This window comes from Lepus europaeus, chromosome 5, assembly GCF_033115175.1.
Source record: "Lepus europaeus isolate LE1 chromosome 5, mLepTim1.pri, whole genome shotgun sequence".
Lineage (NCBI taxonomy): Eukaryota > Metazoa > Chordata > Mammalia > Lagomorpha > Leporidae > Lepus > Lepus europaeus.
The window spans coordinates 123,663,165-123,675,325 of NC_084831.1; the positions used below are offsets into that span (position 1 = coordinate 123,663,165).

The window sequence follows — 12,161 nt, forward strand, 5'->3', positions numbered from 1 at the left end:
TTTGCTTCACTGAGGTTGGAAGCCCAAACTTGTGGTCAAAGTCAATTCTTGTAATTTATTTTACTAATTGTTTTATACAAAGAGAAAATTACCTGAAAGAGGGTTATTGAAAAAATTAAAAAGAAAAAAATCTCCATTAAATTTTGTTACTGGGTTTTTAAGCACACAAATGCAGAAACATCTTATTGTTTACATGGTTCTAAAAATGTAATGCTTACTTTAATATTTACATAGCACCTACTCTTAGGTACTTTTATGAACAAAGGATACGTTAGTGAAAAAACATAAGGAAACTCGCTTTAACTGAATATACATTCTAGTTCAGAGAAAGAAACAAAAAAACAAAAAGTAAACAGTAAAAATTAGTAAATCTTCTAAAATGTTAGAGTGTAATGAGTAATGTGGAATATGGAATATAGAAAAAAGTAGAGAGAAGCAATAGAGTTGAGGTATTGATGATTTCAAATATGATATTCAAGGAGGCATCACTAAAGCAAAGACATAAAGTAACTGAGTTGTTTGCAGTTGCACAAATATCTAAGAGAAGAAAGTTACAGTAGAAAGAGTAATCTGTCCAAAGGCTTGGAGCCTAGAGCATGCCCTGGGCATTGTAGGAAGTCCAAGGAGACAGACCATGTGGCAAGGCTGGAGCAGGCTGAAGCAAGGGACCTCAAACTCCATCTGGGCCTTCCACATGAGTGGCAGGGACCCAAGTGCTGAAGCTAACCCTGTTGTCTCACAGGGTGCCAATTAGCAGAGTGCTGGAATCAGAAGCACAGTCAGAACTTGGACTTAGGCACTGCAGTGTAGGACACATGTGTTCCAAGCACTATCCTATCTACTTCATCCCAGGCCAAACGCTATAGGCATATTGATGTGTATTTTCATTTACAGACAAGGTTTTTACTTTGAGAATTACAGTACTTGATTGGAATCCTCATAGTACCTTTGGCCTAAGCCCATCCAAAACTCATTATATAAATGCTGGTGAATTTAAAGATGACCAGGAAATGCAAAATAGTCCTTTTAAATAACACTTTTACATTATTTTATTTTATTATTCATATTTAGTATTTCAAAAACACATATCTTGGTTCAAATAGAAACAAGTATTTTTTGCAATCATATTTCACCAGGTTTTTTAGCACAAAATTACATATCTCTGGTAGAATAAATGGACTAATAAATATGACTGTTATAAATTGTTTTGAGAACAGACACACATGACTTTACTTGTAAAGGTACATTGGAAAATAATCTGCTAGACAAGAGTGTTCATTGTGCCACAGGAATCAGGGTGCTTTATGGAAGGAAAGGCATGCTGGCTTATCTATTACATAAAAGTATTTCTTTGCTTATAGGTAAGTTTCTCAGTCATACAACATAATTTCTCACTTGTGTGTTAACATAATTTTAATAAATTAAAAGCTTTTATTGTACCATACATTGACTCAGTGGACAGCAAAAGGGTATAATTAATCCTCCCAATTAAAAGATAAGTATTATGCTAAGTAGAAAATTTACATGTTTGTTCAAAACACAATTCATTGTCCAGATGACAACTCAAGGCTCCCCAGTTTCAGTCGTGTCTCAAAATACAGAGCTTGAAAATGATAGTCAGGATTTGAGAATCATTTTTCTTCAGTGCTTACAACACAAACTGCTATAAAATATGAATTGACCTAAGTTTAGGTGATGACCGTCACTGAGATGGGCTCCCATGCAGGTGCAGGGCCCAAGGATCTGGGCCATCCTCCACTGCCTTCCCAGCCACAGCAGAGAGTTGGACTGGAAGAGGAGCAACCGGGACAGAATCCAGCGCCCCAACCGGGACTAGAACCCCTGGGTACTAGCGCCGCAGCGGGAGGATTAGCCTAGTGAGCCGCGGCACCTGCCGACAGTTCATATAATATTAAGTAAAGCTTTTGTCACTGGAAAACCCAGTTCCTTAGTATTGAAATCTTGCTCTTTCTTTAATGTTCAAATTTTCCCTTCTCTCTTCTCAGCTCATTTTCCTATTGCAAGGAATAAATGCTTTTTCTTTTCCATTTTTTTTCTTAGCCATTTGTTTATGTATTTTTGACAGACCTGTTTATCTTGCATTATCTATGGTACTCTTTCTTCGTTATTTGTATTTCTATCTTCTCACTCCCTTGTGTTCGTAAGCTATATGTATATTCATTTTAATTTATCCTCTTTGCATGGAGACTGTTACACAGTGAGTTTATGAGGTGAGTGTCTGTGTCCTGGACAAGATACCTCCAGCCACTACAGAATTTATCCTCTACCCAACCAGAAAGGTACTCCTTATCCTGATTTTTACTTTTGGATTATGTCTTCCCTTAGAAATCTCTCATGCTTTCCACTTCTCACCACATTTGAGGCTTTATTTTTCTATTTTTTAAGGTTTATTTGTTTATTTGAAACTTGAGTTACACAGAGAGGTAAGGAGAGGCAGAGGGAGAGAGAGGTCTTCCATCTGCTGGTTCACTTCCCAAATGGCCACAATAGCTGGAGCTGGGCCGATCTGAAGCCAAGAGCTAGGAGTTTCTTGCTGATCTCCCAAGCAGGTGCAGAGGCCCAAGCACTTGGGCCAGCTTCCACTGTTTTCCCAGGCCATAGCAGAGAGCTGGATCAGAAGTGGAGCAGCCAGGGCTCAAACAGGCACCCATTTGGGATTCTGGCACTGCAGGCAGTGGCTTTACCTGCTATGCCATAGCACCAGCCCCCCTCTCTCTGTTTTTTTAAATAGAGAGACAGAGAAAGAGAGATCTTCTATCTTCTGATTTACCCCCCAAATGACTACAACAGCCAGAGCTGATACAAGCCAAAGCCAGGAGCCTGGAACTCCATTCAGGTCACCCATGTCACTAGGCTGCAGGCTCCAAGCACTTGGGCCATCATGTACTGCTTTCCTAAGCACATTAGCAGGGAGCTGCATCAGAAGTAGAACAGCAGGAATTAAAATTCTTGCTGATATGGAATACTGGATTTGTAGGCAGCAGCTTAACCCATTAAACCATGATGCCTGCCCCACTTTTTTGCTGTTGTTTAAACATTGGAAATATAGTATACAAAGTGACTTCTTTTTTTCCACAATAAGAGGCTAAAAAAAAAAGAAAAAGAAAACAGCTGTCTTAGTCTGTGGAACAAGTTCAAGTCACATCTAAAAGATCAAAGAGAATTTCATGCCCTTGATTTCCTTTATGATTTTTCTTGTTGATCTAACATTTTTATTATCTCGATTTGATAGCTGTAGACATTCCCATTACTCTTTTCAGTGCAGTTTTCACCTCCTGGTTCCTCAGACTGTAGACAAGAGGATTAAGTAGGGGAGTAACCACTGTGTAGGTCACTGCCACCAACTGATCTTTGTCCGAGGCAGACTTGGACTTGGGTCGAAGGTAGATGATGGATGCACAGCCATAGTGGACAAAGACCACAGTGAGGTGTGAGGCACATGTAGCAAAGGCCTTCCTCTTTCCCTCAGCTGAGGGAATCTTCAGGATGGTGTCAACTATGAACCCATAAGATATGAGAATTAAGAGAAACGGCACCATAATTACCAGGATGCTGAGGCTGAACAGAGCCAGCTCTTTCACATGTGTGTCAGTGCAGGCTAATTTGATAACAGGTGCCATGTCACAGAAATAGTGGTTGACCCTGTTGGGGCCACAAAAAGGCATGTCACAGATGAGGTTGGTGGCCACCAAAGCAATGAAGAAACCTGTGGCCCCTGATAGAGAAATCAAGCCCAACCCTAGCCTTTTGCTCATGATGAGAGTGTACCTCAGGGGGTGACAAATTGCTACAAAACGGTCGTATCCCATCACAGCAATAAGGAAGCAGTTGGTGCAGGCAAAGCCAAGGAAGAAAAAGAGCTGCGTGGCACAGGCCACGAAGGAGATGGTCTTGGTGGCTGACAGCAGGTGGATCAGTAGCTGAGGGATGATGACAAAAGTATAACAGGATTCAGAAAATGAAAGGATGAATAGAAAACCATACATAGGAGTGTGTAGAGTATGGCTGAAGTGGATAACAGCCATGATGGTTGCATTGGCCAACAGAATCATCAAGTACAGCAGCAGGAAGAAGACAAAAAGCAGTAGCTGGAGCTCCCCCAGGCTGGAGAAGCCCACCAGGATGAACTGTGTCACCGTCGTGGTCCTGTTGAAACCTTGCATCTGGATAATTTCTGTGCATGAATTTAGGAAAGATAAAATGATAAATATCATTGTCATAAAAGCATTTTCCTAATGCTTTCACTTCGTGTATATTGTCAGGCTTAGAATATTTACATCCATTTCTCTCTCAGTCTTAGACATATGTAACCCATTTGATAATTTTTAGCAGGAAATATTAATCTGCAACAATAGGAAGGCAATTATCTATATTACAGGAAGACCAGAGGGGAAAAGAAATTATTTACTATTTTCAAAAGTATTTAATGAAATTTTAAAAATTCTGTTTAAGAACATTACTTTTTATGAGGAAAGAAAAATTTGAATTATTGTCCTTGAACCATATGTATTTCCTTGTACTCATGTGTGTATATGCTGTCCTAAAATGTTGGTTTCTTTCTCCACTATCAGAATACATTCACTTATTATTATTATAATAGCCTTAAAATACGATGTCTCACAGCTTAGACACAGGGGCAAAATGCTGGAGTTTTAATTTTGCCTTTGCCATTTATAGCTATGAACTTCAGTGTGACTCACAATTTTTTTCATTTGTGAAATGCAAATAATAATAGAGCATATTATAAATGATGTGGTCTTCAAACAGCTTATGGGAAAATGTATATAATGAAAAATCTGTAAATGAGTTTCAAAATTTTTGTACCAAACTGAACTTATCTTTTAATTCAATTTTCATAATCTTTTTGAAATATCCTTGTATAGTATAAGTATGTTATATCTAATTAGCTTAAGTAATGTAAGTAAGGTTCTCGTATATCACTTAACATATAGTAACTACCTTCCATGTGTTCATTCAGTTTGCTTTAGTCACATATCCTCAGGGTCACAGTAGTTGAGAAGCAAATGTCCCATCTTTGATAAGTGAGCACTGGAAGAACCTAAACTCTTGAATCAGAATGGAGTGTTGCTGCATTTAACTCATATGGCTGTATCCGTTGAATTTTCTGTTTTAATAAATGAAGCAATTTAAGCATGCATAGTTAAATAAAGCATTGGCATTTTTACATTTTTAATCAGTTCATTTAAATTGACAAATAATAGTTGGCTATATTTATGGAGAATAAAGTGATGTTTTGATAAATGCATACATTGTGGAATGATCAAATCAGAGAGGTTTAACTCATCTACCCTTCATTTATCATCTAAGGACTCTTCAGCCTTCAGGTTCATGACTCAACTACAATTAATCTGGTTGGTTATGGAAAAGGGAAAAAGGCACAGCAAAACATCTGGGCCACAAGGCTGTGATATTCTTGCATGTGGGAAAAAGAGATGGCTGATCCCTTGGGATAGAGGTGGAGCAGGAACACCTTGTCAAGGGTGATGTCTGAAAGGGGAATGAACAAGAATGCACCTTGAATCTCTTGCAATGAAAAAGCTATAAAGTGTTATCAACAAGGGAAAGGGAAGAGACTATCTCAAAAACCTACACTGTCTTATATTCTAGGCAATGCCTCCCTCCAGAGCCCTTGTATATTCAGAATCAGGTTGAGAGATCCAGGAGAAACCAGGTATAATATGTATGTCACTCAATATCTCCCACTTTGTTGGCCACGTTTAAGGCTATTAAATGTAAGGAGCTACTTGACAAGACATATATGTTTATATTCACTGACCTGCTTATTCATTTGCACAGGTAGTTCCACACACCTGCTACAATATCCTCTTCCATTGATTCAGTCTTCACAGAAAGTAAGATCCTTTTATATAAGCTACTTCATTTTGACCTCAACAACCTTGTCAATAGTACAGGGGTCTTTGTCTTCATTCACAGGCAAGGCAAATGCACTAAATGCTCTCTCCTGAGCAGAATAGCCACTGAGCGTCTTCTCTGCTGAATTTAACATACTGGATTGAACTAATCTCCCAGGATGTTTAGCTCCCTCAATAGATTATAAGCTTTTTATGAGCAGAAACAAAATTTTTATTAACAGTTAAAAACCTAGCATATAACAAAATTTGTGATTCAATTAATAAGGGTTGCAAGTTTTTACCTGGAATGTAAATTTTTTTTTAAAACGTACTCAAGTGTTAGATTCCATAGTAGGATTTAAGTCTTCTAATTTCCAATCCTACACTTTCTTTACCTTGCCAGAAGATTACCAGTCTATATACTTTTTCCAAGGGACCAAAGTATAGTTCCATAATGTTTGTTGAAGTAAAACTTGTATTGTAATTTTTGACTTTCCAGGAATAATACAATTTTGGTTATTCAGTTTTCTAGGACTATCGAACTTTATAATATGGAGTATTATTCTAACTCTAAGATTAGGGAGATAAGAAAAAAGGACAAAGGGCTAGGAAATTAAGCAAGTCAATGGCATGGTTATTGAACACACTTAAGGAAGTTCAAGAGGATGAGCTTTATTTCATTGTCAATCAAACAACTTAATCTCCCCCTAAATCTTCAGCTTCTTTATTGTAATTCTTGATCATATGCTAGATATCCATTATTTAAAGCAAATGCTTTGAAAAATGGAGACGGAGACAGAGACAGAACTTCCAAACACTGGATCACTCCTGAAATGCCTGCAACAGCTGAGCCTGGGCCAGGCTGAAACCAGGCGCGCAGTCCCACATGGGAAAAGGGGGCCCAAATGCTTAAGCTGTCAGTTGCTGCTGCCTCCAAAGTTGTGCATCAGCAAAAAGCTGAGATCAGAAACATGGGTGGGATCAGAAGCAGAGCTGGGACTCTTATTGGGGCAATCCAATATGGGATGGGTTTGTCCCAAGTTGCATTCCAACTGCAATGCCAGATGCTCACTTCAATATCACTTCAACCATCATAGTACTATTCTCTTGATGTTTCACATATGTGTTTCCCCCCATTGTTTTCCACATTCAAATTCCCTCATGCTCCATGTTCTCCAGGAAAGTGTCAGTGACCGACAGAGTCCATACAGATGTTCTTTCTCTCTAAAACACTCAGAGATCTTAAAGTTACCTATGTATCGCAAGTCATTTAGACACTATCTTGCATTTCTGTATAATTAAATTGCCTATGTTCATGTTTCATATTCCTACTGAAGTTGTTTCTTTGAGGCAGGGGCTATAGCACTATATTCTGAACTATCTGAAGTCTGCATAACAGTACTGGATACACAATAGAATCTAAATAAGTGATAAATGATGGCATAGCTTAATTTTCTTTTTGTTTCTGTATTTTCTCATATAGGAAGACTTTTTTCTGGAATATGCTCTCTGGTCATCTATAATTCAGATACTTTTCTAATTTTGTCTCAGAATCATTTTTAATGAAATAAACCTGCACTGATGAGCTTTCCTTCCTCCTCTCCCCATTACGTCAATTAATTGGCTCCCTAGTATTTCAATTTGATATATGAAGATAGTTTGTGAGTGTATGTGTGTGCACTTAGAGTAAAAGTCTCTTTCAACAAATGCTCAGAAAGTTTTTCATAAGAGTAAAAAACGATTTATGCAAGTGGACTCCAAGTTGAAAGCTTTGTGAAAATATGTATTCTTCTTTAGATAGAAACTGGCAAAGAAAATACACTTACCCACTGAAGTCTAAAAGATCAAGGAAGTTTGCACGTGACTTTAAATTTGATGACTCAGTCTCGAAAGTCTTTAAAATATTGAAACAGACCGCAAAAGGTCAGTTGTAAGCACAATAACATCTGTAGTGAGAGATTAAGTGACTGGAAAAAAACACACTGCAACATTTCATAGAGGGTTCACCCAGATGCTTAGATATCTGAATCTAAGTCTTCAATGAGAGGCAGAAAACAGCCCAATCTATATTTGTGCATCAATTCATTTTCTATAATTGGATTGGAGAATATTTATAGCCCTCTGGGAGTCTAAGGACTAATGACCTCTGAGATTTAAGGAGAGCTAAAGCAAGAGAGAAAATAAATGAAAAAAAAAAAAATCGGACAAGGTCTTCTTATTTAATATCACAAGAAAATAATTCAGACTGTGGAAACAAAATGAATAAGCCGAGAGCTTTCTATCTCTATAAACCACTCAGAACATAGATAAGTATTCTTTCTGTTTGGGTGGATTTAGTTACTTTCTCATAAAAATGCTACAAACGCTTCAGTAACTGCAGAAACCAAATTCTCCAGCTATGAGATTTACATAAGAATTGGTTTGATAAAGCAGAAGATAACTGGATTGGCGGATGGAGGTATACGAGGCACTTTAGGGATTTACGTGAGTAGTCTCTACCTTGCTTCTATATGCAGAGCCTGAATAAAAATCAGACAACTGGATTTCTTCATTTCTTCATTTCCTCCAGAGAGTTAGTGTAAGGGAATGACTTTCATTTAGCAGCAATTCATTGAGTGTCCCGTGATTCGAAAATCACTTTGTTAAGCATTACAGTGATACAGAGATAAATACACTATATGAGTTGCTCTGATCCTGTAGGAGTGATAGATGTAAGCCCAGTCGTGTGTAATAAGATGTGCAGTGAACCATGTGGTCATAAACCGGGCAGCTAGAAGGATGAACACCTCTAGCACAGACCCCCTTGCACACTGCCAAGGCTGAATTCAGCCCAGGGCTGCACATATACAAACGTTATGGAGTAAGAAGGCTACCTTGAAATATATGTTAGGAGTAAAATGTCATTACTAAGAATTTTATGCCCAAGACACTCCAATGCAACTCTAGTGAGGAGGAAGGTTGAGAACTCATTTTCAACAGTGGCTCTTCTCATTATTGAATCAAACCTTCTTTCTGAAAACAACTCCACAGAATAACAGAACGCAGCTGACAGAAACTAAACACCAAATTTCCAGGCTGGAGTCAAAAATCAGATCTTCTGCACTGAATTGCAACTCAGTGGTGACATCTCAAGATAAAGTGAAGCAGAACTAAATGCATCCCTTAGCCCACTGACAGCAGACATTGTGATAGTTTCCTGAAAGCTGAACAAAGATGCGTCAGGGGTAGGGAAGAAAGATCTCTTGTGAGAGTAAAAACTTCAGCCCTTCTTTCTGATTTTCAGCTCAAAATTCATCACCAGTTGTCCTGAGAAAACTCAAGCTCTGCTTTATCATGGATCCCATCTGGCAGGACCGCTGAGGATCTCACACACACAAACACAGTTTCTTTCTAGTGAAAGACAACTTTGCTAAGATCCCAGAAAAGAAAACAGAAATTAAAAAAGACAGACAAGAAGAAAACCAACAAAGGAAGGAAAGATTAAAACTGCCTCTCTTCACAGATAACATGATTGCCTATGTAGAAAATCCCAAAGAACTCACAGAAATAGGGGCAGGTATGTAGCACAATTAAGACATTGCTTAGAAGATCTACGTTCTCCTATCACTTCCTGGGTCTGAGGCCTGACTCTGCTATCAATTCCAGCTTCCTGCTAGAATTTATTCTGGAAGGTAGCAGGTGATACTTCAAATAGTTGGACCTTCTCACCCACATGAGAATTTCAAATTGAGTTCTTAGCTCCCAATTCTGACTTGACCCAACCCCATTTACTGCAGGTATTTGGGAGTGAACCAACAGATGGGAGTTCTCTGTCTCTCTCTATTCATTCTCTCTCTCTCTCTCTCTCTCTCTCCCTTCCAAATAAATAAATTATGTTTGAAAAATGAAGCAACAAGATAAAAAAACATAATCAAAACAACAATAGCACACCTAGAGTAAGCAAACAATTAAATTAAGGTTGAAGAGTGCAAGGTTAACATACAAAAGTTAAATGATTTCCTGTGATCCTGCAATTGACAAGTTTGAAGCTGTGAAATATTGATGAAACAAACTGAAGATCTAAATAAATGGAGAAGTAATCCATGACTGTGGATAGACTGACTTCCTGTGACAATAAAGTAAATTGAAATTATATTATCATAAAAAATAAAAAGGGGAAAAAAGAAAGGAAAAAGGAAGAATGGATGGAGAGAGGGTGGAAAGTGTGATTATGTGCTGAAAATCGAATATGCAAAGTGCATGAATTCTGTTCTCTTTGTACAAATAAATTTAAAAAAAAACATGAAAAGGAAGTTTGGCTTCTAATGCATAAACTTTAATTTACTAAGAAGTCACCATTATGCAAATGTGTGATTAGTACACACATGGAGCTAAAGAAATGGAAAAATCTGCAATCATATTGGAAGTTTTAACATGCCTGACTTGGTATTTGATTAAAAAAAAAAGGTCACAAATGAGTAAGAACAGGGGAGAATTGAGCCTTTTAATTAAAAAAAGGAAAATGCTTCATTTCACAGCTTCAGTATATATATCCCTACAAAAGGTGCATGGAACATTTACTGCACGTCAGATAATAACATAAATTTCAACTAACATTCAAAGGATTAAAATCACACAGAGCATGTTTTTTAGCCTACAGTACATATACAAATAACACAAAGAATAACAACTCCACACACAGAACATGTTTTTAGTCTACAGTGCAATACAAATAACACAAAGAATAACAACTCCACAGTGGTCAGTTACTTACTTATTTTGCTCATTGGTGAATATCAAATGCTAGGAGGGTAATGGAACATAACAAACAGTAAGCATTTTTTGGATGAAAAATAAATGAACAGAATGTATAACCCCAAATCCCTGAATGTGTAAAACTTAGAAAGCGCACTTCTAAATAACTAGGACCAGGGGAATAAATTGTGTTTTGGTGACAAATTAAAAAAAAATATTGTACACAAAAACTTGTAAGACTCAGCTAAAATAGTGCTCAGGAGAAACACATGTTTATGACTATATATTACCTTTCATGTATTATTGAATAACATAGGAAGGAAGGACTGGAAGTTACATGGAAGGACTTAAGCTTTATATTAGAATAAAGAACTAAAAAAAGTTATCATAAAGGAAGAAAATAAAATAGAAAAGAAACTTAGAATAAAGATAGCAACAAACCAAAAATTAGTCATTTTAAAAAAACAGCTAAAATGAACAAATCCCTAGCAAGAATAAGGAGAGACATCCATTTAAACATTATCAGAAATGATGTAACCACAATTGCTGCAGAGAATAACAAGTGAATAAGGGACATTTTGTGAAGGTCGTTATATATGGAAATGTAAAATCTGATGAAAAGCAATGAATTCTTACAAAAAATATTGTAACAGTTCATTCTTGATTAAATTGAGCATGTCTATAAATATTAAACAATGAACAATTTATAAATTCATCAATGAAGAGATATTCAGGACGTGAGGGCCTCAACAGCAACCATAATTCCAATGGTTTTCAAACTCTTCAGAGAACATAAACGAGAAACATCCCCAAGTTATCCTTAGCAAAACTTTATTGTTAGATTTGATAATGGGTCCCAAAACACATAGATAAAAGAAACAAGCATACTGGGTGACTACTTCCTCAGATCTCATTTTATATTTTTCTTAGCAAATAGAAGAAAGGAGCTTAAAAACTCCAATCATAAATCAATGACAAGGAGGAAAACATTAACTGATCACCCTGGCTTAACAAGTGCACATTGCGTGCATTTATTGAAATGTCACATTAACACCTAACATGTAATTTTTTTCAGTGTTTAAGGAGATGTAACTTCTTGCCAATCTGGTTTGTTCTTTATATATGGAATATATGCATTATCACACCGAACCTCCTAAAAATCTGCATGATAAAATTTTTAAATGAAAAATATATACATATACACATAAATATCAGCACATGTTTTTTTAACTTTTATTTAATGAATATAAATTTCTAATGTACAGCTATGGATTACAATGGCTTCCCCCTCCCATAACTTCCCTCCCACCCGAAACCCTCCCCTCTCCCGCTCCCTCTCCCTTTCCATTCACATCAAGATTCATTTTCAATTCTCTTTATATACAGAAGATGAATTTAGTATATATTAAGTAAAGATTTCAACAGTTTGCACCCACATAGAAACACAAAGTGAAACATACTGTTTGAGTACTAGTTGTAGCATTAAGTCACAATGTACAGCACATTAAGGACAGAGATCCCACGAGGAGCAGG

General features: G+C 37.0%; 1 protein-coding gene across 1 annotated transcript; it reads right to left on the minus strand.

Annotated features, from left to right (window-relative positions):
- Positions 1 to 3,236: 3,236 nt before the first annotated feature.
- On the minus strand, positions 3,237 to 4,184 carry LOC133759225 (olfactory receptor 10T2). Its single transcript, XM_062190169.1, has one exon. It carries the CDS (start codon positions 4,182 to 4,184, stop codon positions 3,237 to 3,239), a length of 948 nt encoding a protein of 315 aa, XP_062046153.1.
- Positions 4,185 to 12,161: the final 7,977 nt, after the last annotated feature.